Source organism: Ctenopharyngodon idella, chromosome 2, assembly GCF_019924925.1.
Source record: "Ctenopharyngodon idella isolate HZGC_01 chromosome 2, HZGC01, whole genome shotgun sequence".
In the NCBI taxonomy this organism is placed as follows: domain Eukaryota; kingdom Metazoa; phylum Chordata; class Actinopteri; order Cypriniformes; family Xenocyprididae; genus Ctenopharyngodon; species Ctenopharyngodon idella.
The window spans coordinates 20,536,477-20,561,949 of NC_067221.1; the positions used below are offsets into that span (position 1 = coordinate 20,536,477).

At 36.4% G+C, this 25,473-nt stretch overlaps 1 protein-coding gene across 3 annotated transcripts in view; it reads right to left on the reverse strand.

Annotated features, from left to right (window-relative positions):
* Positions 1-25,473, reverse strand: part of pde4bb (phosphodiesterase 4B, cAMP-specific b) — a 64,573-nt gene that overhangs the window by 12,738 nt on the left and 26,362 nt on the right. The window contains exons 3-7 of one of the 3 annotated variants that reach the window (XM_051913666.1): positions 24,070-24,287; positions 17,209-17,406; positions 15,971-16,007; positions 15,781-15,851; positions 15,388-15,437 (exon numbers count right to left, since the gene is read on the reverse strand). In XM_051913666.1, the coding sequence (XP_051769626.1) occupies positions 15,388-15,437; positions 15,781-15,851; positions 15,971-16,007; positions 17,209-17,406; positions 24,070-24,287 (574 nt within the window). Of the gene's footprint in view, positions 1-5,675; positions 5,828-15,387; positions 15,438-15,780; positions 15,852-15,970; positions 16,008-17,208; positions 17,407-22,766; positions 22,856-24,069; positions 24,288-25,473 lie in introns of those variants that run through there. The other 2 variants (XM_051913675.1, XM_051913684.1) reach the window with 2 other exon arrangements.

The following is a 25,473-nucleotide window of genomic DNA, read 5'->3' on the forward strand; positions in this document are numbered from 1 at the left end:
ATGGGTTTTAATAATTTGGTTTTTCAATTTATGAGTAAAATAAGGTCTGTGCTAAACATAACGTGACGATACTTGAATGTTTTGTGAAAACATGGATTGCTGGAAAATTCCATCAATGGTGGAAAAAGTAAAAAAAAAGGTTTAAATTTCAATAGTTAAAGGGATAGTTAATGAAACTTCTGTCACCATGCACGCACCCTCATTTTGTTCCAACCTGTTTGACTTTCTTTTTACTGTGGAATACAAAAAGAGATATTTTGAAGAATGTCTCAGTGTTTTTTTTTAATGCTGTTGGGTGAATGCTGATTTGTTATTTTAATGCTGATCAATTGAATGCTGATTTGACATTCTTTTGTGCAAAGCTCATCATGATGCAGTTGACAGACTGAGGCCCCGTTTACACTAGTGCGTTTTTGTTTTAAAAACGTAACTTTTGCTATGGTTACGCCTGTCGTTTACACTATTCCGGCATTTTCGACCCTCGAAAACGTCGACTTTCAAAAACGCTGCAGAGCCCGTTTTAGTTTGAAAACGCAGTGGTTGCGTTTCAGTGTAAACGATGCCGTGGCTGCCCATGTTCGCTCTGCGTATCCTTGACGACCGTGTAAACAATAACATGGAGACTGAAGTGCAATCTTTGCTGGTTTTGTTGTCATTTTTAGCAGCTATTGTGCAGTTAAACTGCATTATTTTAATACTGCTACAATTTTCATTGTATTAAAGTATTGAGGCAAAACAAAAATACTAACCTGAAATCCGAAGTGCTGTAGCTATCGATCTGATCACAACCCATTACGTTGCGGTTGGTATACACCGGTTTTTAAACTTTTTTTTAGCGCGACCCTTTTTATTTATGTGACCCATAGGCCTGAACTGAAGGTAAACCTGCATTGCTCTCTCTTTCGGTGAAGTGGAGCAGTGCTATTGCTGAATGGCACGGATTGCACTACGGACTATTGTACCTTTTATGTGGTTTTTTTAAACTGTATTTTATTTTTTATAATGAACAAGCTGCGATGTCACGTTTCCAGTATTTTGTTGTGTGTGCGTGAGGCGCGGGCGCGATCAACAGCTGTCTTTGCAGGCCTCGTCATAGCAACGGTTCGTGGAAAGGTCAGATTACGTCAGAGTTTGTTGCCGTTTGTTGGAAAACTGTTCACACTGCTCAGACATTCCACGACCCAACAAACGCAGATTAAACATGTTCAGTCGGGTGAAAACAGACTCCGACCAACGCCAACAGAGGTATCACACCTATCCAACAAACTCCAATAGACGAGTTTGTTGGTGCGGTGTGAATTGGCCTTATAATGTAACAAAAGATTCTATTCTAAGATTCTAAAAAGATTCTATTTCAAATAAAAGCTGTTTTCACAAAAAAATTAAGCAAAACAGTTTCCAACATTGGTAATAATAAGAAATGTTACCAGAGCAACAAATCAGCATATTAGATTGATTTCTGGAGGATCATGTGACACTGAAGACTGGAGTAATGATGCTGAAAATTCAGCTTTGCCATCACAGGAATAAATTACATTTTAAAAAATATATTAAAATAGAAAATGGATATTTTAAATTGTAACAATATTCCACAATATTACTGTTTTTTTTTTGTTTTTTTTGGATCAAATAAATGCAGCCTTGGTGAGCATAAGAGACTTATTTCAAAATCTTACAGACCCCAAACTTTTGAATTTTATCACACTAGTCTCATGACAACATGTCTAATGTTTATTATCTTGTGGCTATACATTTGAAAGCGGAAATGTAATGTTTACTGTCTGGCCCTGTGTACTTCCATTGTACTTAACTGTTAAAAACAAACTATGGGAATGCTGACAACGCAAATGTCTTTGCATTGCATTATGAATTGCACTTTGACACAGTTAGGAACGCAGTGGTATGTGAATCGAGATAACTAGAAGTTCATGTACTTGAGCATTGTTCAGGCCTCATATTATCCCCACAGTTACTGTAAGCATTTTACCTTTTTAAAACACAATAATATCTTAAGGCAAACCATTGTCATTTAAAGTCATTTAAAACAATCAGCTGATGAGGAACAGATGAAACCATCTAAACATTTAGCAAAAAAAAAGACCCAATTTAAACAAGTGTGGCTTTCTGCTGTGGATTGACTAAGACAGCCAATTAATTAACTCGGTATTCATCATCATGCTCCTATGATTGGTCATGTGGCAGAAATACCACATGCATCGATTAGCTCGAATGCAAACGCTTCAATAAATTCGATCCCTTGAGTTTAACTGATGAGTTAATCACCGAGTTCCTGCGAGCACCTACAAATAAAGCGACCACATCCAACAATGAGCTCCGGATACAACCGAGCGAAGGGTTTGCATTAACCCTGCTGACGTCTGTGAGGGATATACAGTGCATTACTCCTGATGAATAAGGTCATTTTAGAGAAGCCTCCTGCGCTCAAGATGTTTCACATATGGAGTCCATTTAAGCGTGTGTGTAGATCTGAAGCCTGGCATGGATACACACGAATAACAGCATCAATATGTCATCGCCATGGAGCTTGAGAGAGAACAACGACTGGGCAACTTTCACCAGGGGCCTAAATGAAGCCAAGCATGTGCCACTGTCAACTACTGATGCCTAAAATTATGGGCAGGATCATTTTGGTAAAATCAGAGGATTGAAAGTAGTAATTTAGATATTTGTGAAACATAAATATTAGATATATTGTCAGCACTTTTTTTTTTTTTAAAGAACCTGAGTTTTATTTAGCAAGGATACATTAAATTGATCAAAAACTACATTTATAATGCTAGAAAAGATTTCCATTACAAATAAATGCTGTTCTTTTGTTCTATTCGTCAAAGAAACCTAAAAAAGACATTGCATCATGGTTTCCACAAACATATTTTATAATATTACAATTTTAATGTTTTTAATGTTGATAAGAAATGTTTCTTGAGCACCAAATCAGCATTTTAAAATATATGTAATATAAAATAGACAACATTGTTTTAAATTGTAGTAATATTTCACAGCATTACTGTTTCAGACTGTATTTTGAGCAAATAATTAATATAGCATTTGTGAACATATTAATCCTCTTTTAGTGCATAATATATAATAATGCTTTTCATTTTTTATCATTTATTGTGCATAGTAAATTACTATATATATATATATATATATATATATATATATATACAGTGGTGGTCATAATTATTGGCACCCTTGGTAAATATGATCAAAGATGACTATAAAAATAAATCTGCATTGTTTATCCTTTTGATCTTTAATTAATAAAATTAGCAAAAATCTAACCTTTCATTGAAGGAAAAGAATTGAAAGTGGGGGGAAAATCACATTATGAAATAAATGTTTTTCTCCAAATCACGTTGGCCACAATTATTGGCACCCTTTTATTCAATACTTTTTGCAACCTCCTTTTGCAAAGATAACAGCTCTGAGTCTTCACCTATAATGCCTGATGAGTTTGGAGAACACCTGACAAGAGATCAGAGACCATTCCTTCATACAGAATCTCTACAGATCCTTCAGATTCCCAGCTCCATTTTGATGTTTGTTTTGGATCATTGTCCTGATGGAAGATCCAACCACGGCCCATTATTGGATTTCTAGCAGAAGCGGTCAGGTTTTGATTTTTTATCTGTTGGTATTTGATAGAATCCATGATACCATGTATCTGAACAAGATGTCCAGGACCTCCAGCAGAAAAGTAGGCCCACAACATTAAAGATCCAGCAGTATATTTAACCGTGGGCATGGGGTACTTTTTATCCATGTGTGCACCAAACCCATCTGGTGGGTTTGCTGCCAAAAAGCTCTTTTTTTAGTTTCATCTGACCATAGAAGCCAGTCCAGTTTGAAGTTGTGTCTGACAACTGAATATGCTGGAGATTGTTTCTGGATGAGCGCAGAGGATTTTTCTTGAAACCCTCCTGAACAACTTGTGGGGACGTAGGTGCTGTTTGATCATTTTTTTTAGGCTTTCTGAGACTCAAGACTTAACTAATCTCTGCAATTCTCCAGCTGTGATCCTTGGAGAGTCTTTGGCCACTCAAACTTTCCTCCTCACCGTGCATTAGGATGATAAAGACACATGTCCTCTTCCAGGCAGATTTGTGACATCTTTAGTTGATTGGAACTTCTTAATTATTGCCCTGATAGTGGAAATGGATATTTTCAATGCTTTAGCTATTTTCTTACAGCCACTATTTTGTGAAGCTCAACAATCTTTTGCTGCACAACAGAACTATATTCTTTGGTTTTACTCATTGTGATGAATGATTAAGGGAATTTGGCCTTTGTGTTTCCTCATGTTTATACTCCTGTGGAACAGGAAGTCATGGCTGGACAATTTCATGTTCATGATCACCCTGGTGTGCTAAAAAAAATGTAAATATGAATGGGAATACTTCAGAGATATTTTACTCATAAAAAATTCTAGGGGTGCCAATAATTGTGGCCAACGTGTTTTGGAGAAAAACATTTATTTCATAAAGTGATTTTTCCCCCACCTTCAATTCTTTTCCTTCAATGAAAGGTTAGATTTTTTGCAAATTTTATGAATTAAAGATCAAAAGCATAAACAATGCAGATTTATTTTTATAGTCATCTTTGATCATATTTACCAAGGGTGCCAATAATTCTGACCACAACTGTATATATATATATATATATATATATATACATATTTACGCACACACAATTTTATTAATATTGCCATTTGTATTATAAACTATAATTTATAGAATATGGTGTTTTTTAAATTATTTTTTTATATTTTACTTATAGAAAACATAACTACTTTTGCTCATGCTTAGAGATATCTATCTATCTATCTATCTATCTATATATATATAAATGGTAACGTCCTAATAACCACCCAAAACACAAAATCTACGATTAATCTACTTTCAATGTGATTTTGATTTTCCCTCTTGATGCACATTGTGTTTTCTGTTGTTAGCGTGACACCAGGATTAAATGGAATAAAATTCAATAGTTCCACAACTACCAGTACAGTAGCAGATAGAATCTTGACAACATCACAGCATTGTTTCCTGTCAAAACAGGACGCATCTCACCTTTGACAACAGTCAAAAATCATCATGACAATCTGTACTGGGCGATGTCATTTGTACACAAGTTGTACATAAATGCACACTTTTCAAAAGACATTTTTTTTTTTTCCAAATGAACTGGTTATGCGGCTTGCATAACTTTCATTAAACAAATCAACCTCTGCATTATCTTATCTCATTTTTGCCTCATTATAGGAAAAAAATTCAATAGTAGCAACAAAAATCAAACTTCAAATACATAAATCCTACAGGCGTCACACATGAACACTGATTAACCAGATTTTGGCATGTACACACTGACATTGCACATTTTCAGCAGGCCTACTTTCATGCTGAACCTGCAGATCTGATACAATTACACAAGTAGACAAGTTGATTATTAGACTCAAATGTCATGAGATGTTTCACAATTTCCCTTTCGCCCAACCCCATGACGTACATCAGCAGTAAGTGAATGTTGAGACTCTTTACCATTGACCTTTAAGAAGTCAAACCTTCCTTGCTAAGGTTTACAGAGCATCTGACTTTCTGTTTGATTGGCCTACCGTTTGATTCTCTTTACAAAAGACCATAGTGTAGATTTACCCAGCATCCCCTCTGTCCCACAAAACCACCTCTGTGAGAGCGTTTGGCCGTTCCAGCAGCCCCTCCTCCCCTTTCCATCATACACTGCCCCTCTCTGTGTCCTCGTGTCCCCAGCCGCACCGTTGATATATGGGCCAGGTTTTCCTGATTTCACCCATAAAGAGGCAAAGAGTCGACGGCTTCTCGTTTCGACTGGTCTGCTGGATGTGACTCATAAAGCTGCAAACTCACGACAGATGTATGATTCAGATAATTCAGATGATTCTTTTGATAGTCATGGCCAATTCTATGTCATATCAAAATGGAGTGGACAGGCTGATGCCGGTAAAATGCTTTATCAAAAGGACCCAAATGAAACAGACTGTAGCTGTAGACCATGTGTCTTTTTTAACTATGGGTTTAAATGAAAAATTCAAATTCGAATTACATTTCTCAAGAAAATGTGAAAGGTACTTGCACCTGCAAAACTCCCCGCTATATGATGCCAAGGTGTTTTGGGTGATTCACAGGGTGTTTGTATGCTAAAAAATCCCTGTGCCAAGTCTTGTCTCTGGTCCCTCCTTCAACGTAAGTCTAAGAGATTTTACCCTCATTTTAACATCTGCCAGGAAAAATGGCAGATTGTACAAAAAAAGTGCAATTGCAAACTGCAAAAAGTATGAAGTATTTGAAAAATCTTTCATGGTTACAACACATACTAAATGTGTAGGACAAGTAATTATTGTTTAAATTTTGTTATATGGGTCAATAACATATAAGTGTTTGCACAACCAGGAAAATAAATCTTTAGTTAAAGCACACACGTATTTTACCTTGAATTATTATTCAAAAACATCACGAATGTCTTAAAAAAATACTAATATTAAATATTACAGATTTTGAGGTGTTGCACCACATGACATTACAGACTAAACTAACCTTGTCTTGCCTTGATATTTAAAGGGATAGTTCACCCGCAAATTCTGTCATCATTTACTCACCCTAAGGTTGTTCCAAACCGGTATAAAGAAAGTTTGTATCCTGTCCGCTTTGGGCCACCATTGACCTCCATAGCATTTTTTTTTCCTACTATGGAAGTCAATGGTGGCCCAAAGCAGCCTGGATATAAACTTTCTTCAAAATATCTTCCTTTGCGTTCAGCAGTACAAAGAAATTTATACCGGTTTGGAACCACCTTAGGGTGAGTAAATGATGACGGAATTTTCATTTTTGGGAGAACTATCCCTTTAAAGAGTCTTACTGATCAACATTATTTTAGCATTATTTATAGTGTTTATTGTTATTTTAAATGAGCTTTTATTTATTTATTTTTTATATATATATTTTCAGTTTTCATTTAAATTTCATTTTTTTTCCGAATGTTGGTTGCACCACATGACTTTGATTTGGTGCACAAAGGTTTTTCAAATAATAATAAGCAATGAATCTGTTTTTTTCAAAGAAATAACTACTTTTCACTAATTTAATCATTTTTATTATGACATAAGAAAACTGGATCACCTTTATGACTGAATATCCATACAAAGATTTTAATTCTAAAATTCTATTAATATAGAAAAAGTGTTATTGTACTGTATGTGTCGCATTTTGTATTTCAAAGTAAATTAACAGCTCGAAAAAAGATTGTCACGTCATTGACCCATATTGTGAATCTTTACAGCTATTATGTTTTTGTCTGTGTTATTCTAAACCAAATGACATGTCCAAAAATAATGAAACAGTCTGGGATACCTTCCCACATGTCTAACCCACACATTAATGAATGAAGCACGGAGGTTGAGTTATTTGCTGGAGCTGATGGATTGGTGGAGTTTAGCTCACTGGATCACGTTCTAGAGGCGAGCACATGTTTGTCCTCTGGCACGGCTCATTGGCTCTCACCATCCCACTCTTGTTTTTGTTTGTCTGGGCTTCGCACGTGGGCAGGGGGACTAGAATGCCAAACAGCTCCATGAATCAACACTGTGTCATTGGGGTCAAATGCACTCAGGCTGGCTGCCAAAAATGACGGGCGTGCTTATCTGCTGTCCGAACAAAAGACTTGAACAGAGACCTGCCAACAATAATAATAATAAAAAAAAAAAAAAAAACTCCATCTAAAATATCAGCATTGATGAAACTAATAGTTTTTGCATAACAATGTTATTGGGAGAATACTGAGACTAGGAAAAAAGAACCATTTGGTCGAAACGACTTCTGAAAAAATGATTACAATTTAATCCTCATTGTTTCTGTGGGGCTTCTGCATTTTTGCCACACAATCTGCATTATGGGCCGAGAGGGTCTTGTGTAGGTTATTTGACATTTATTGCACCTACGAAACACTTACACGGGGGTCTTACTTTCACTGTCTAACTGTGGTTTTTATCTCAACCTACATCTAACAACTCTTTTCACATACTCCCTCTCTTTTGCTTTCTTTCATTCTTGCTCTCTTTCACGTCTGCAACTCATCTTGCGCCTGTTTGACAGCCTCCACAATGCACCATAGAGAGCTTTTGGCCAGAAATTACTTTGGGGAAGGGACGCCGGTCAGCTTTACAGCTCTGCTGACGTCAATGGCATAATTCAAATACTAACCAGGGTGCACGCTTTAAGACCTGCACTGCCGCTTTGCAGCCTGGGTGGATTGAAAATATGGACTGGATTTGCAATGTGAGAAAACATCTGTAGAAAACAGAATGTTGAGAATGGCCTAAATATGAAAACAAGAAATGTATTTGAAACTAAAGAGATGCATGCTACTGTCTTTTATCTCACCAATTTGAGCAGAAAACATTAGCAGTGTCATAAATTGATCCCTGAGCTATATATATATATATATATATATTTTTTTTTTTTTTTTTTCTGTCAGCTCCAGCTAATTTTTTAAAATATATATATTTTTAAAAACGGTTCTGGTGTATTAATAGTTAATGAGGTTATATATAATATAATATAATATAATATAATATAATATAATATAAACAGTTCTCTTGGATTTGGACTAAGTTGTAATAGTTACTGAGGTTATATTTATAGAGTTGAGTAATAAATAATTAAATTATTAATAATATTAGAATAATATTATAAAAAACCGCGACAGCTGACCGAAAACTCTTACCACCAAGGTTTCGTGTACCAAAATATGTTAGCTGACTTAAGTGCAAAAACGTGTAAACATGCATACTCCAGTATGCAAGCATGGTGTGAATGTGAGCACAGGTTGTTTACACATCCTGCAACATCTCTTCAGAATGTGAACAAATGCAAACCTGCAACAATCTTGCTAATATGGTTTACAACCCCTATAAATACCTTAAGCACAAGTTGCATCAGCACACAGGTAACCACAAAAATTGTTCATCGATTCACATCCAGTCTGAGCTGTATGAAAAGAGTATAACAAAGCAGACATTATGCAGTGCCTATTTTGCTATAACTTTTAACCAGCTGGTGTTTTGATGATTTTTTTAGTGGATATATTAAATCAGTTCTTCTTTAATTTACACAGATGTTCTAACAGAGTAACCACAGGTGTAAAGAATCACACTAACTATGAACATGTCCCTCGGACAAACCAGAAAGTGTCACAATACTTATTGTCTTCATTTGAAACACTGTATTATATACAAGTTGAAACCTAATAAACCAACTTTTTTTAATGAATTTTTTTTTTTTTTTTTTTGCTTGAAAAGTACTTTGTTGTAAGTAAAATGGCCATGAGCCCAATCACAGTGCTCCAGTCCAGACAGTGATTTTACGCAGCTGCTTTTTCTGTCATTATACCTGCATTCATCCTGATAGTCTTCTGCATGGCATTGCTTCTCTAGCCCGACGGGCCTTTGGCAGTATGAGAGAGAGATTTACATGAGAAAGTATAAACACAGGCCAGAGGATGAGACCTCTCTCCCTGAAGAGTCTGGCTCCTGATGAAAGTTCTTTTCTTTATTTTCTGTCTTTTTTTCTCCCTCTTTCCCTCCCTAATTTCTCTGGAAGTGTTTTATGAAGCCGTGGTTCAGGGCCAGGGCACTGGCAAAAGGGTACTATGACGACACAATGACAAAAAAAAATTAAATCTCTCTCTACTTTAGATTCAGTTGAAAACATGCAGCTGTGAAGTGTTTTATTATACATATACAATACACATGTGTATTGTAACAATTTTCTTTTCAATCAAGTCTATTTTTACAATTAAAGACATTTATTTATAGAAACAACAGGACAGTATATTTGGTTTGGCTTTGTTTGGTTTGTCTGGTTGTGTTTGTCGTATAAATTTGTAGTTTATTTTTGATGATGATGATGATGATAATGACTAAAATCAACGAAACAACACAAACAATAATTAAATCAATTAAAACTATATTAATATTTTTATAACATCAACAACAATAATAATAATTACGGTCATTATTGTTAAAAAAAAACCCAAAAGCTTAAATAAACTATAATTAAACCTATAATAATTATAGTAATAATAATAATCATCATCAAAATGTATAATAAATGAAATATATAATAAATAAGGTATTTAATTTTTTACCTTTATGAAAAGATACAATATGCTGTACTTAAACCCATACTAAACTAGATACAGACCTAGAATAAGACATAATGATATATTCTAACAATTAGATATAAAAAAAGATAAATATTTGGTGCATTTTTGTAATTTCCAATTGGTATATTGCAACCATGCTAATAAATAATAGATTATTTATCTCTCTTTGAGTACTTATTTATTATGTATTAAAGGGATAGTGCACAAGAAAATGAAAATTCTCTCATCATAAATTCACCCTCACGTCATTTCAGACCTGTTTGCATTTCTTTCTTCTGCTGAACACAAAAAAAGTTATTTTGAAGAATGTTGATACCCAAACAGTTTTAGTTCCCATTAACTTCCATTGGATTTTTTGTCCATACAATGCAAGTCAATGGGAACCGAAACTGTTTATTACCAACATCCTGTTCTATGGAAGAAAGAAGTGCATACAGGTTTGGAATGGCATGAGTAGAAAATGATATTTATTTAATGTATGTGTATGTATAAAGTAATTAACAAGTTAACCCATTGTAAAAAATAATAGAGTAAATGTGAAAGTCAAGCATTTGGTCACAAAAGATTTCAGTAAAAGTATTGAGCAATGAAGCTCCTGTGATCAAATAACAGCAACATCCTCATGCTGCGTTATTACACACATAACAGGCCAACAGAGACAGCGGTCTGCGTGAGGACTGCGCAACATTAGATATGCTCAGATTTCCTCTGGCGAACTTAATATGCTTGTGCAACGTAAGTGAGCAGAGTTTTCCACCATTTTCAGCGTGTGAGTGAGTGTATCTTCCTGCCAGGACCATGAGGCGTCTGCGCTTTCAAACACACAGGAAGTGAAGGTACTAGTAGGTGGGTGGTGACTGACGTCAATGAGGCTAAGAGGCCTCTGAAACAGGAACCAAAACATCCCACAATCCTTTACCCCCCCCTCCTCTCAACTCTCAGCTCAGTAGATCAGTGGTGAAAGCCTTTACACCTGGAGCACACACACACACAGCTCACATAAACAAAACTGCAGGCACATTTACTACACATGTGAGCATAGTTTTTGTTTCCCTTGCACCATAAACCAAAACCACTTGGGCAAATCTCACAAAAACATGTCTAGGTCTAGTTCATCCCAAATATTACAAGAAAAAAAGAAAAAGGATGATTTTGATTTTGGGGTGAAATATGACCTGGACATGTTTAACGAGATTCACTTACTTGTAAATTCTCACACAAACCGGCAAACACTTTCATGAATTTTATTAACAGCTGTGCGCACATAATCCTGCTCTTTTTAAGTATGCATGCTTACGCATGACTATTCACACCTGCACAAACGCACACACTCATGCATGCAATAAACACAGCTTTTTATATGCGTCGCGCTGCTGCATTTACGCACATTGCGTCTCTGTGGTTTGTGTGTGTGTAAGAGGTCATACAAGCACGTTATCTTACTCAAACTTTCATTCTTCCCCCTCCACCCACACTCACACCCTCATTTCTCTATTCTTCAGAGACGCTGGGATTTTCAAGCCGCTCAGATGGAGAGAGATGCGGTGGCCATCATACTAACCGTGATAACGAGTGTTTAAAACATGCACAACAACACCTGCTGCTTCATTTTACAAAAACAAGAACATTTATTCCATTTGAACAAAGGTGTAAAGAGTACCTTAAAACCGTACTTGAGTAAAAGTACAATACCTTTACAGCACAAATGACTCCATTACAAGTTACAAGTCCCTAATTCCAATACGACTTGAGTAAAAGTCTTACAGTATCTGATATTATCAGTACTTAATTATTTTACTCATACTGATTGTACACATGCACTAGTCAACACATAAGAGACATGGCAGTGAAAAACAAGAAACAGTTCATTTGTGAGGAGAGTGATTATATGTTTATTTTCTAAAATGAAAATAAAACTAAACTTCTTAAAGTGTTAGTTCACCCAAAAATGAACATTTTGTCATCAATTACTCACCCTCATGTCGTTCCACACAAAACGACATGTTCATCTTCGGAACACAAATTAAGATATTTTTGATAAAATCCGATGGCTCAGTGAAGCCTCCATTGACAGCAAGATAATTAACACTTTCAGATGCCCAGAAAGCTACTAAAGACATATTTAAAACTGTTCATGTGACTACAGTGGTTCAACCTTAATAATATGAAGCGACGAGTACTTTTTGTGCACCAAAAAAACAAAATAACGACTTTATTCAACAGTATCTAGTGATGGGCGATTTCAAAACACTGCTTTATTAAGCTTCGAAGCTTTACGAATCTTTTGTTTCGAATCAGTGAGCCATCGGATTTTATGAAAAATATCTTAATTTGTGTTCTGAAGATGAATGAAGGTCTTACGGGTGTGGAACGACATGAGGGTGAGTAATTAATGACACAATTTTCATTTTTGGGTGAACTAACCCTTTAATATTGCAATAAATCAAGGTCGACACAACCTCTTAAACGTCTACAGACAAGTCTCAGTCTCAGTTAAGCTCAAGTGCTCAAAAAGGGCATAAGTAAAACAATATCCTTCAAAAAGGTCTCTTCAATATAACAGATTAATGGTTAATTAAAATGAAACAGTCAAAGCCTACTTGCACTGGACATGCTGGTTTTGGCTTGTCCTCAAATGAAACACCTGAGATTCACAACTGCCAGCTTATCTTTACGCAAATACTCACATTTGCGTAAAGTAGCCTTGTTGACAAGTTTGGGTGAATAAGGGCAAAATGCACAAGAAGCAGCGCCTTCAATAGAGGTGGGAATTTTTAGGCACCTCACAATCCGATTACGATTCTGGGAGTCACAATCCAATTCCAGAACGATTCTTGATCGACTTATTAAGTAGTTTACCGACTAGAAAATCATAAAATCATTTTTTTGTATTATTTAATTACATATGTAATCTATAAGTAGCGAACTTTTTAACAATTACAAAATAAAAAATTAAATTAAAACTTGTAGGCCTATGTTAAGAATTTTAAATATATAAACTAAAATAGCTTTAAAACATAAAAGCAAGTAGTAAATAATAAAGAGGAACAACGACAAAAAAACATATTACAAGCAATAAACAAAGGGAGCTTTCAGTATCTGAATATTTTCCATTCAGGAGCTGTGAGTGATTTTTTTTTCTCAGCTTTACTGTTGTTTGATAATTACTGATGACATCACAGACAGCGGAAGATCTAATAAGCTGCATTCATACTAATAACAGACTGTGTTTACATTAATTTTGCGTGCATTTTGAAATGCACATTTAACCACAAACACAGAATCGCACGCAGCTGCATGCACGAGCCCTCTTCACAAAGTGCACATGAGCATTTGAAATTGAAAGCAGCCTTCTGTTAGTGAGTTTCATATTTTTAATATATAAGCCCACTGCATTCCAAACGACATAAATGATGCCTTCGTTGAGCATTTGTAATTAAAATACCGGCTGGCGAGACTGCACACTGCACGTGTAACATCAAGCAAAGCGTGCATTTCTTACAGCGCATATATCCTGTGAAATGAAGCTCGCGATTGTCCTTATAATTCACTTTATGAAAGATTATTTTATGGAAGGTTCGAGTAGTGTGTGTGTGTGTCTGAGGAATTGGAAGCAAACAGAATACGGGTGTTTCAGAAACACAAGCAGCATCATCACATATGCGGTTAAAAACTAAGCTCAGAGATCTAGAATCATTGGAGAGAATCATGATGCATCGATTTTTTCTCCCACCCCTAACCTTCAATGCCCTGTAGATGCCGATATCATTTCTTTTGTAGCAGAAATAAACTGCTGCAGAAACAGTTAGGTGCCATGCAAAATGTAACAAGTGATTGTATTATTCATCAGAAATGTATTGGAGTAAAGAGTACATATTCTTACTTAAAAATCTAGTCAAGTGAGTAAAGGTTGCTAATATCTTTGATACTCAGTCAAACTACAAAGTAGCCAAATATACTAATTATTAACTAATTGCATTTACTCAAATCCTTTACACCACTGCATTTGAACACCCATGAAATCAAAACTAGCGTTTTATAATGGCTGTTAGTCTGTTTGTTCTATTGTACCATCTATAAGCAAGAAAATATGGCAAACTGAACCGGAAAAATTTACTAAAAATATTGACTCATCTTGCACTTACAAGCGTAAACATAACATTTTTGGTCCAATCAAATTGTGTCCAATAGAATGAGAATGCTCCTCCCCATAAAACCACCTACTTCAGACTAGCAATAGCGACTAACAAATCATGCTTTGTGACTTATTTAATATTACTATATTACTTTTATTGATTGATTGATTGATTGGGTCCTTCAATATGTCCCTCCCAAACACAGTAAAGAAACATGAGATTGTCAAGTTAATTCATGGGACCTTTAATGCAGATTTTAATAACAAAATCATTCGCCAAAAAAACAAAATAACGACTTTTCAACAGTATAGTGATGGGCCGATTTCAAAACACTGCTTCGGAGCTTTACGAATTGAATCAGTGACTCGGATCTCCTATCGAACAGCTAAACTGCTGAAATCACGTGATTTTGGCGCTCCGAGTCACTGATTCGATTCGCGTCGTTATTTTGTTTTTTTGCCGCACAAAAATATTCTCGTCGCTTTATAATATTAAGGTAGAACTACTGAACTCGCATGAACTGTTTTAAATATGTTTTTAGTACCTTTATGGATCTTGAGAGAGGAAATGTCATTGCTTTGAATGCAGGCCTCACTGAGCCATCGGATTTAATCAAAAATATCTTAATTTGTGTTCCGAAGATGAATGAAGGTCTTACGGGTGTGGAACGACATGAGGGTGAGTAATTAATGACATTATTTTCATTTTTGGGTGAACTAACCCTTTAATTTACTTATTTCTCTTTTGTGGTGAAATACGAAAAGGCTCTTGACAAGGGGACAAGATTTGACACGTTTTACGTCTTCCACTTAGATTAAACTTTTCCCCAGTACTTTTTAACACTCTCTCAACTAATAGTTTGGTACTTTATATTTATTCATAACACAGATCATAGTCTTCCCTTCATGATCCTGTAAGCTTTCAAGTAAAGATGATATGAGTAATTCTACTATAAGTGCGATGTCACGTTGAGGTTTACGACCACTGAACTTTCCTCAGTCTAATGTCTGTGAATGGCTTCAGAAGATCTTACCTGACAGGTTGCCTTTGGTCATTGGTGGTTGACTGCTGACTGGTGATCTTCTATTAAGTGAAGCGTGAAAATAAATGAGAAAATTCAATAGAAACGGATGACTCACTCACCAACTGAACACACTAGACTTAGCATCTGCTCAGAAACTTAAGAGTAACATTTTTTTTTCTGATTTATCAATTACAAAGTTAAAGTGTCTGTTCATTTTGTTACAATGACCAGACAAAAAAAAATCAATAGACATTTACTATTATCATTATAAGAACGAAGGCCTGTACAGTAGGTTAGTGTCGTATCCATCCAGTCTGACAAAATGACATATTAAGTGAATTCTGCCCTCTTGTGGTATTATCTCATATTACATTTTATGAAACGCACATAAAATTCACTTACTTGCTGGAGGGACAAGGCACATTTGTCAGGAAGCTGACATTATTCCTAACAGTGCGAAGACTTGCAAGCACCTATTGAATAAAATGATAGTGACACAGATATGAAAGGAGGTGAAACAGTCCACATGTGTAAAATCATTCACGTTTTGATATAGCCTTCCATTCCAAAAAAAAGCAAGAGCCAAACGTACCTGAGCAAAAGGAGTGACTATCAGATCTTCACCATGTCTGACAACCAAAGAAAACAAAAATCATACAGAATACAAAACCTGTGTGCTGTATTGTCCATGCTAGAAAAATTCACATTCCGTTCAAAATAAATCACTGTATTAGTTGTTTACCTTATATATATACTTCATGTAATATACTGAGCAATATGTTAAGACTATACTGTCTCTCAGGTTTAAATAGGTTATGCATTATTTCTGCATTGTTTCTGTGGTTTCTCTTCTGCAGCTGCAAAGGCTTGAATGATTTATTGCAGATGTACTGAGTCCTACTTGTGGAGATCTACCTTAATGCAGAGTTTAGTGTCAAACCTGCTCACACACACCTGCCTGTAGGAGTGTGGTGAACCTAAAGACCTTGACTTACTGATTCAGGTGTGTAGTGTGTACCGACTGAGCTAAAATCTGCTGGAATTTATGTTATACTGTGAAACAATTTGTCCCTTCTGCCTACGTCACGCGTGACCTTTCCAACGTGATTACATAATGCATGGAGCATCGCAGAGCTAGTGCAAGACGAGTATTTGTGGTTAAAAAGTATATAAATGTTCATTTTTTTAGAAAATAATTGATTGTTTCGCTAGATGAGACCCTTATTCATTATCTGGGATCATGTAGAACCCTTTGAAGCTGCATTTAAACTGCAATTTGGACCTTCAACCTGTTGGTAGCTGTTGAAGTCCACTAAATGGAGAAAAATCCTGGAATTTTTTACTCAAAAACCATAATTGCTTTTTGACTAAAGAAAGAAAGACATCTCGGATGACACGGGGGTGAGTAAATTATCAGGAAATTTTTATTCTGAAATGAACTAATTCTTTAAGGCTTCCGTACTAACAAATAAATAGTGCTATATTTTGTGTGAAACATTAATGGCATTTATCTTGTTAGGATGTTTATTAATTTTTCTTTCTATAGTATTTCTCACGACTTTTTACAATCACAAACTCCTCCACTTCCATTGGAGTTGTGGCAACATTAAATGGAAAGCATGCATGGATAGTATACACACTTCAAAAATCCACTTGAAAAAGTACATAGTGTTTGGCTTACTATTTTCAACAAACTGTGATAGACTGTAGCTGGGCTGAGCACCTTTGATTTATTGTACCAGTATTGGTGTATTTTTGTTAAGGTGTAAAGCGAACAAATCATGTTAAGTGCCAGTCAGTAAAGGTGTGAAGTACTGAGCTTTTACTCACAACTGTTCTCCAACAAGGGAGGAGTTGCGAGAGGTGGATTTGGGCGAGAGGTCGTAGTCGCTGTCCGAGCGGTAAAGGAAAGACTCTCGCCGTTGCCCGTGACTGGCCATGTTGGGATGCAAGACCAAACCAGAGCCTGGGGACGCTTGCAGGTCCAGTGGACTACAGCCGATAGAGGGGCCATTCTCCACCTCCAAACTACACAGACAGAGAGAGACACATAGAGTCAACATTGTGGTTACATGAATAAAATACCACCCCACAAACTAATATTAATGTCTGCAAATGGAAAACAATATTTTTTTGCAAAATCACACCTTTATGTATTGTTTAAGTCTGTAAACAGCACATCAAGACAAAACAAAAATGTGGTTGTCACTTTAACAAAAGTCAGTCAGAAGGTTTCTTTCTGTCTAAGTGGCCGGTTTTATTGAGAGTAAACTGCAAAGTGCATTAGACTAAATGACTTTGCAAGAGAGAAAAGACAGAGGACATGAGAGGGAAAAATAAACACCTGCACATTAACTCCCTAAATGGGAGAAAATACTTCTGATATCTTTAGTTATAAACAGCCATTGTAAAATGTGGTTCCTGAAGCAAAACCATTTGAGATGCTGATCTAGACAGTGTAACATGAAAAGCTCAGAGGCCTGAAACACAAGTCTGACTGAATCAGTGGACACTGACTCAGTCAGACTTGTGCTGTGTCTCAACTGAGTGAATACTGATAAAGTCTTTAGGTACAAGGGGAAAAAAGTACAAAAAAAGGAAAAAGGTAAAGGAGAAAGAAGGATGTCAGAGTTTAAAAGAGAGGTGCATACAGAAACTATTGAGTAGAAAAGAATGCACTCAATGCAAGAGCTAATAGAAAACAGCACTGAACAGAGATGAAAAGATTGACAGGGAAGAAAGGAATCGTGGAGAACAGGTCAAAACTGATGCTTTGAAGTGAAGGTCATTGAGCAGCTTCAGTGAGAAAGCAAAGAGAAGCAAACTGTTTCAGAAAGACAATTTCACTTCAATAAAATAAAAATATACATATATTTAAAACCACTGAAACCATTGTTCCTTGAGAAGGGAACAAGACGCTGCGTCAGAAGTAGCGAAGCTATGGGAACGCCTCTGCGTGATTGTGTCTGAAGCACCCGTGTAATCACTGATTCATCCCGTCGTCCCGTGATGCTATAGAGGAAGCTAACTGATACCCGCACCAAACATAGTCAGCTTTTGTCACGTTCCCTTTTCAGGGAACAATGGTTACAGTCGTAACCTGAGACGTTCTCTTTCGAGGGAATTCGCGCTGTGTCGGAGGTAGCAACGCTATGGGAATGATAATACCCACTACGCCATACTGACAAGTGCCTGTCCTTGCGTGAATCATGCCAAGCACAGCTTAGGACATGTACCTGAGACCCTGGAGCTTGGTCCACCGACACCAATGGAGGAGGATAAAAGGCCTGCATGACTACTGAGTGAGAAAGCCCCAGACCTCACGCATATATAGCAGGTCTTAACCTTAGTGTGCCACAAAGGTAACAAGATGCCAGAGGGTGTCTCCCTAGATATCCATCGCCCAAGGTGCATGGATAAGCAGCTATGGCCGGCTGCCACAAAAACCTTAGTGTGGAGGGGGATAGCCAAGCAGAAAAGCGATCCTGAAGGAACTCCAGCACTGAACCAACCAGGCAGTTAACTGGGTCCAACTGGCGATTCCTGCACCATGAAGTGAAGATTCTCCACTTCAAGTGCAAATAGTTTCCTAGTGGAGGGAGCTCTAGAGTTAGGATGGTCTCAACAATCTCAGTTGAGAGACCAGAGTTCATGAATTGGACCCCTTCAGGGGCAAAACCCACAAGTCCAGGTGAGGGTTTTTGCTCCCTGCCTGGGACAGAACGTCCTTCCTGATGGGAATCTCCCATGGAGAGCCATCGAGGAGAGACATAGGTCAGAGAACCATACTCAAGAAACTCCCGGGAGCAGTGAAGTACTTTGAAGTGAAGGTCACTGAGCTGCCTGCTTCAATAAGAAAGCACAGAGAAGCAAACCATTTAAGAAGGACAATTTCACTTCAATCAAATAAAAAAATATATATACTGTATATTCAAAATGTCTCAGGTTACAACTAACCATTGTTCCCTGACAAGGGAACAAGATGCTGCATCGGAAGTAGCAAAGCTATGGGAACGCCTCTGCGAGTGAATGAATGGGGCCCTCGCCACCTTTTTCATGCTTTCTTTTCTTCTTCCTGGGCTAGGCTGAGGCTTTGGTATGGCTTCCCCATAGCGTCAACAGCTAACGCAGCATAACGCAGCATAAAAGTTCCCTTTTAAGCTAATTAAATGTTAGAATTGATGGCTTTTAATTATATTGTAATGTTGAATGGCTATAATTACTTATTTTGTCCCCAGAAAAGGTGAAAACATCTATTTAATAGAGACAGTAGCGAAATTGGTATTGATGATACTGGCCTTTGTGCATTGTACTTGATAAAAACGATTTATTAAATACATATTTAAAATAGACCGTCTTTATGCTGTTTCTACATTAATTTGGAGATTCACTAACCCAGCTAACAAAAATATGTTTTTAGAATGTTTTGCTAACATTCCCATTAAGTTATGAAAACATTATTTCTGAATGTCTTTTTTTAAAGTTCAAAACGTCCAGTTTTTTTATGTATTAAAAATGTTTTTTTTTTCTTGGTTTATGTGAATGGTAAAAGAACATTCCATTCTATCATTTTAAAAATGTTATGAAAATGTTATTTCTGAAAATTTTCTGAACTTTCAAAACATCATTTTTTTTTATGTATTAAGAATGTTTTTTCTTGGTTTATGTGAATGTTAGAGGAACATACAATCTATCATATTGATAAAAATGTTACTACAATGTTACTTCTGAATGTTTTTTGAACGTTCAAAACGTCCATTTTTTCTTGGTTATGCAAAAATCCTTCAAGCATTCCCCTGGGAACATTGCTTCTACTCTATCCATCCATTCTCCACATCACTTATCCTCTTTAGGATTGTACTGTTGCTGGAGCCTTTCCCACCATCTTGGGCCACAGGTGGGGGAAACACCCTGGACGGATGGCCATCACAAGGTTCACACACAGACAATTTAGTTTCGCCAATTTACCTATGCTTCATATCTTTGAACTGTGGTGGAAACCCACACTGACACACGGAGAACATGTTAACTCGTTCCATGACATTTCATGAACATTGTTCTCACAATGTTTTCTCTCTACATTACGAGTACATTCATTAAGTACAAAATACATTGTAAGGACGTTCCATGAACGTTGTACTTAGAACGTTTTATCTAAGAATGTTTTCTCTCAACATCATGAGAACATTCATCGTGTACAAATAACACCATATGGATGTGTCAAGAACATTGTTCTAAGAACATTTTCTCTCAACATTATGATAATCTCTCTATAGGCACATCCACTACTGCTTTTTACAAGATAGTACATATTTTTTTCATATCTGACGGTGGAAACAAATGCCTTCAAAATAATTCATTGGTACTTTGGAATGTTTTTAGTGATTTAGATCACTACTAATAGTTTACTGCTTAGTTATTATAACAATATCTACTAACTAACAGTCTGTTTTGGGTTGACATAATGAACAGAAACAATCAATTATAAAAGAAAGGACAGTGAGAAGGAATCTCAGCTGACAGAAAAATAGGCCACAGAGCGACACGGTTAAAAGGAACTGGGAGAAATGACATTGGGCGTCTAGCAACTATCACCACCTCTTACGTGTATGTGTGTGTGTGTGTGTGTGTGTGGTAACAGGCTGCTATTGCAAGAGTCTAGTTACTGCTGAAAGTGCAGAATCATCATAAGTGGCATCTGGAGGGCAGAAACTCTACAGGGAATATGAGGACATAACAGTTTTTTTTTTTTTTTTAACAAATGAATTTTTTAATTTTTCTGAAAATGTGAATTACTGAATTACTGAGCTACAGTAAAGTGTTCTGTGTAGTAGCTAGGATGTTGTTAGGGTGATCTGGGTGATTAATTACTGGTCCAAGTTAAAAATTCCATTTTTAATTTTTGAACAATAATGCAATCCTTAACAGAGATCAACTAACAGTTGCTGTTAGATCAACAAAAAAGCTTGTTGTTGTTATTTTGGAGAAACATGACCACTCCCATGAAGCATTGCACAATGACATATGCTACAGTTCAAAAGTTTGTGGTCGGACTCTGTAAGAATTTTTTTGAAAACATGTCCCTTGTGCTCAACCAGGCTCCATATATGTAATCAAAAATACTGTAAAACATTAATTTTGTGAAATATTGTCACACTGTTTTTTATTTAAATATATTTTAAAATGTAATTTATTCTGGCCACACGGTGTCTCAGTGGGTAGCATTGTCGCATCACAGCAAGAGGAGGCCTTTCGGTGTGGAGTTTGCACGTCTGTGTGGGTTTGCAGCATAGGTGAATTTGACACGCACAAAAAAATGTGAATGTGTGTTTGAGCCCTGTGATGGACTGGACATCCATCCAGGGTGTCCCCTGCCTGTGGCCAGCATCCCTGCAACCCAGAGGATAAGATGGGATAGACTGATGGATGTAAGTTTTTTTCCTGTGATGGCAAAGCTTAATTTTCAGCATCATTACTCCAGTCTTCAGTGTCACATGATCCTTCAGGAATCATTCCAATATGATGATTTGCTGCTCAAGAAACATTTTTTTTATTATTATCAATGTTGAAAACAGCTGTGCTGCTTAATATTTGCATATGGTATGCATTTAAATATATCAATACACTTTTTTTTATTTTTAATTAATTTTTATTATTAAACTTAATTTTTTATCTTCCTAGACCTCTTAATTACTGGCTTTAAGCCAGTATTTTTTTTTTTATTATACCATTGTTGATTACATTATTTGCAATGCTTCATGAGATGAGTGTTTTCATATACTATTTTCATATACTTTTTTTGCTTCAGATCAAAGCTAATGATTTGATTCCTCTCGTAGCTTGTTGGTTTGGTTTATTGCTTAGATCTCTCTAAACAATGACTACAGAGTTAAGGGAGAAATACTTCTGAAAATACAGCTGCAGGAAAAGCATGCAGTCACTGTTTCACTAATTCGATCCTTAGAATTGGCTTGGGTACCTCCCTCAGTGACGGTCGATAGATTTTTTTTTTACCCATTTTATCACCCACTGTGTGAAAATCCAATTCCATATAAAAGTAATAGAAGCATATCAATAAACCACACAAATTGAGGTATCATCCATGTCTAAGGGACAAACTTTGTGGGAGTTACGCACCCAAGTGTAATCCATAAACTTTAAGTATGAGCAATAATAGTAATAGTGATGTTTACATTATGAATAAAATATAAATATCTTCAAACATAAATAGCACTTTTTCCAAATTTCCCTAGATTACACAGTATTACAATCATCCATCCTGGTGGCAAATATATTCAAGAAGTGCTTTTGATTTCAATAAAAGCTCATAGAAAGACTCATTTAAGGAAAGGATACAGCAAAACAAAGCTGCAAACACTGAGTCTTACCAGGTATGAGACACAGCCACTGTGAAGCGTCTGCGTTGGCGGACAGTTTTATTCACCACCAGCTTTCTGAACATGCCTGGGGAGTTCTGGGGTGAGTTTCTTGCACCAGCTGTGTGCTCTTTCACATCAGACTGACAGCCTGTGTCCAAACTCATCTCTATCCTCTGACTGACAGGGCCAGTGTCAGCATCTTGTTTTAAATCCATGAGGAAGTGTCATACACAGAGATTTGTGGAAGCGCTAAGCCTTAAATCCAGCGGTTTGGCAGTAGAAGTGTGTGTTGAGGTGCTGTGTTAGGCCTGACTCTGTTTACATTCAGTCTCTGTCACTATCTGCTTCAATCCAACCCTTTTCCCTTTATTCTCCCCTCTTGCCTACTTGTCAGGCCTCTGCCCAGCACGCCCTCCCCTCCCAAGAGTCGTCTTCTGGAACATTCTTGGAACTTCTACATGGCAGCCTACTTGGCCCAGTTTAGATGGAGTATGAACTTGATACTGACAGACAGGTGCGGCTGGAGAGGCGAAGTTAAGTGAGACATTTGTTGATGTTAATACCAGGTTTACACAGTATGTGTCACAGCTGACAATTTTTGATCGTATCACCCAATACAGATGATAAAACCAAGTGTAAATGGGGTCTAAGTGAACTGGACTTAACAAGATTATTTTACAGGATTACTTAAAGGTTAATTGACAACATATGAAGACTTCAGGTGCAAAAACCTCTAAGTCCGCCTGACATTTTTCTTTTAAATGAGCATTTTTGTTTTTAATTTTACTCTTATCAGTGATTTTTTTTTAAAATAAGGCATTTCAATAACTTACTAATAACCTTTTCATTGCCATTAAAGTGAAATCTAACCCTAAACACAGGAGCCTGATAAAAATGCTCATTTAAAAGAAAAATGTCAGACAGACTTAGAGGTTTTCATATAATATATATGTTCCACAAAAATATAATCTGTCATTCATTTTATAATCGTGTGCACACCTTGGCATGTTCTCAAAGGAACATTTTTAGATGTCTTTATGCTCACCAATGCTGCAAAATACAGTAAAAACAGGAACTTTATGAAACATTATTCCAATTTAAAATGACTGTTTTCTATTTGAATCTGTTTTCACATGAAATTTATACCTGTGATGGTAAGGAGTTTTGTTACTATTTAAATCACAAAGTACAATAAAATGCAAAATAAAATAAAAAGCGCTTAAAAGTTGAACTTTGTGTCATCATGAAATAATTATGTGCAGACACAATTTTCTGGTGTTATATTTGCTGTTGCATTCAAAATTAAGCTTACCTATCAGGGGGAACTGGTGTGATATCTATACGTGGTGGAGTAATGAAGCCCAGTGACGTGGGTCTTGAAACGTGATCTTGAGGACTGCGGGCCCTCTCTGTCTGTCTCCATGACAACGGCGGCAACACAAGGGTTCCTGAGTGCCGTCGGGGGCCTCGCCAGAGATCCACGCCCAGTGTAGCGCCTGAAGATGTACATCCTAAGAGGTCCTTGCTGTCCTAACATAATGAGAATAGAGCAGAAATGTATGCACTGTTTAAGAAACATACACACAGTATAATCATCCATATAATCGATTAAGTAATTAATACATAAATGAACAACTGAATGAATATTTGCAAGAATATGGACTATTTACAAAATCATGTAGCGTGTTTATGCCTCTGAAAATCTTTTTTTGTTGACATCATCAACTACTCTTGTTTTTCTTCAGCTCTTCCCCTCAAACCACCTGTTACATTCAATCTAATCAATTCCTTATGGAGAAAATTAAGTCCCATCTTACATTTTTTTCTCTTGTTAAAGGGTTAGTTCACCCAAAAATGAAAATTCTGTCATTAGTTACTCATCCTCGTGTCGTTCCAAACCTGTAAGACCTTCGTTCATCTTCAGAACACAAATTAATAGACAGCAATTTAACAACCACTTTCAAGGTCCAGAAAGGTACTGAAGACATCGTTAAAATAGTCCATGTGACTGCAGTGGTTCAACCTTAATTTTATGAAGTGACGAGAATACTTTTTGTGCACAAAAACAAAAAAATTCTCAAAAACATTCTCCTACGTTGTTTACGTTCAGCGCTTCCAGGTTCTACATCAGAATGCCGACTAACTATTGGCCGAAGCAAGATTAAAAGCACTGTATTATGCATTCCAGGCCAGTAGAAAAGAAACACTATACGCCTATAGACTAAACACGTAATAATCATGCGCACAATGTCACCGTTTTCAAAAATTCACATTTTTGTTGTTCACACAGAGACAATAACGGTATCGTTTTTAAAAACGTACAGATTGAAACCCGTTTTCAAAAGTTTGTGTTTTCAGGACCCCAAAACGCTGTTGTTGTGTAAATGAACGACCAAAACGCATTTTCTGTTTTAAGTTGAAAATGGTGTCATGTAAACGGCCCCTGAGATACAATAATGACTACACATATATGTAAATTATATTTTCAAATTTTCTATTCAAATTTGTTCCACGCCGAAGCTAGAAATAGTTAAATTGTGTGTAAATAAAACAAAGATTATCTTTCTACTTCAAAATTTCACTTTAATTCAGTGTGGTACCTGCCATGTCTTTGTAATTCACCAGCCATTTCTGAGCAAAAATTGTTTCTACAATCACGCAAGTTTTATAAAACACATCATTATGTGAATTTGTATTTGACTTTGTCAGCATGGCA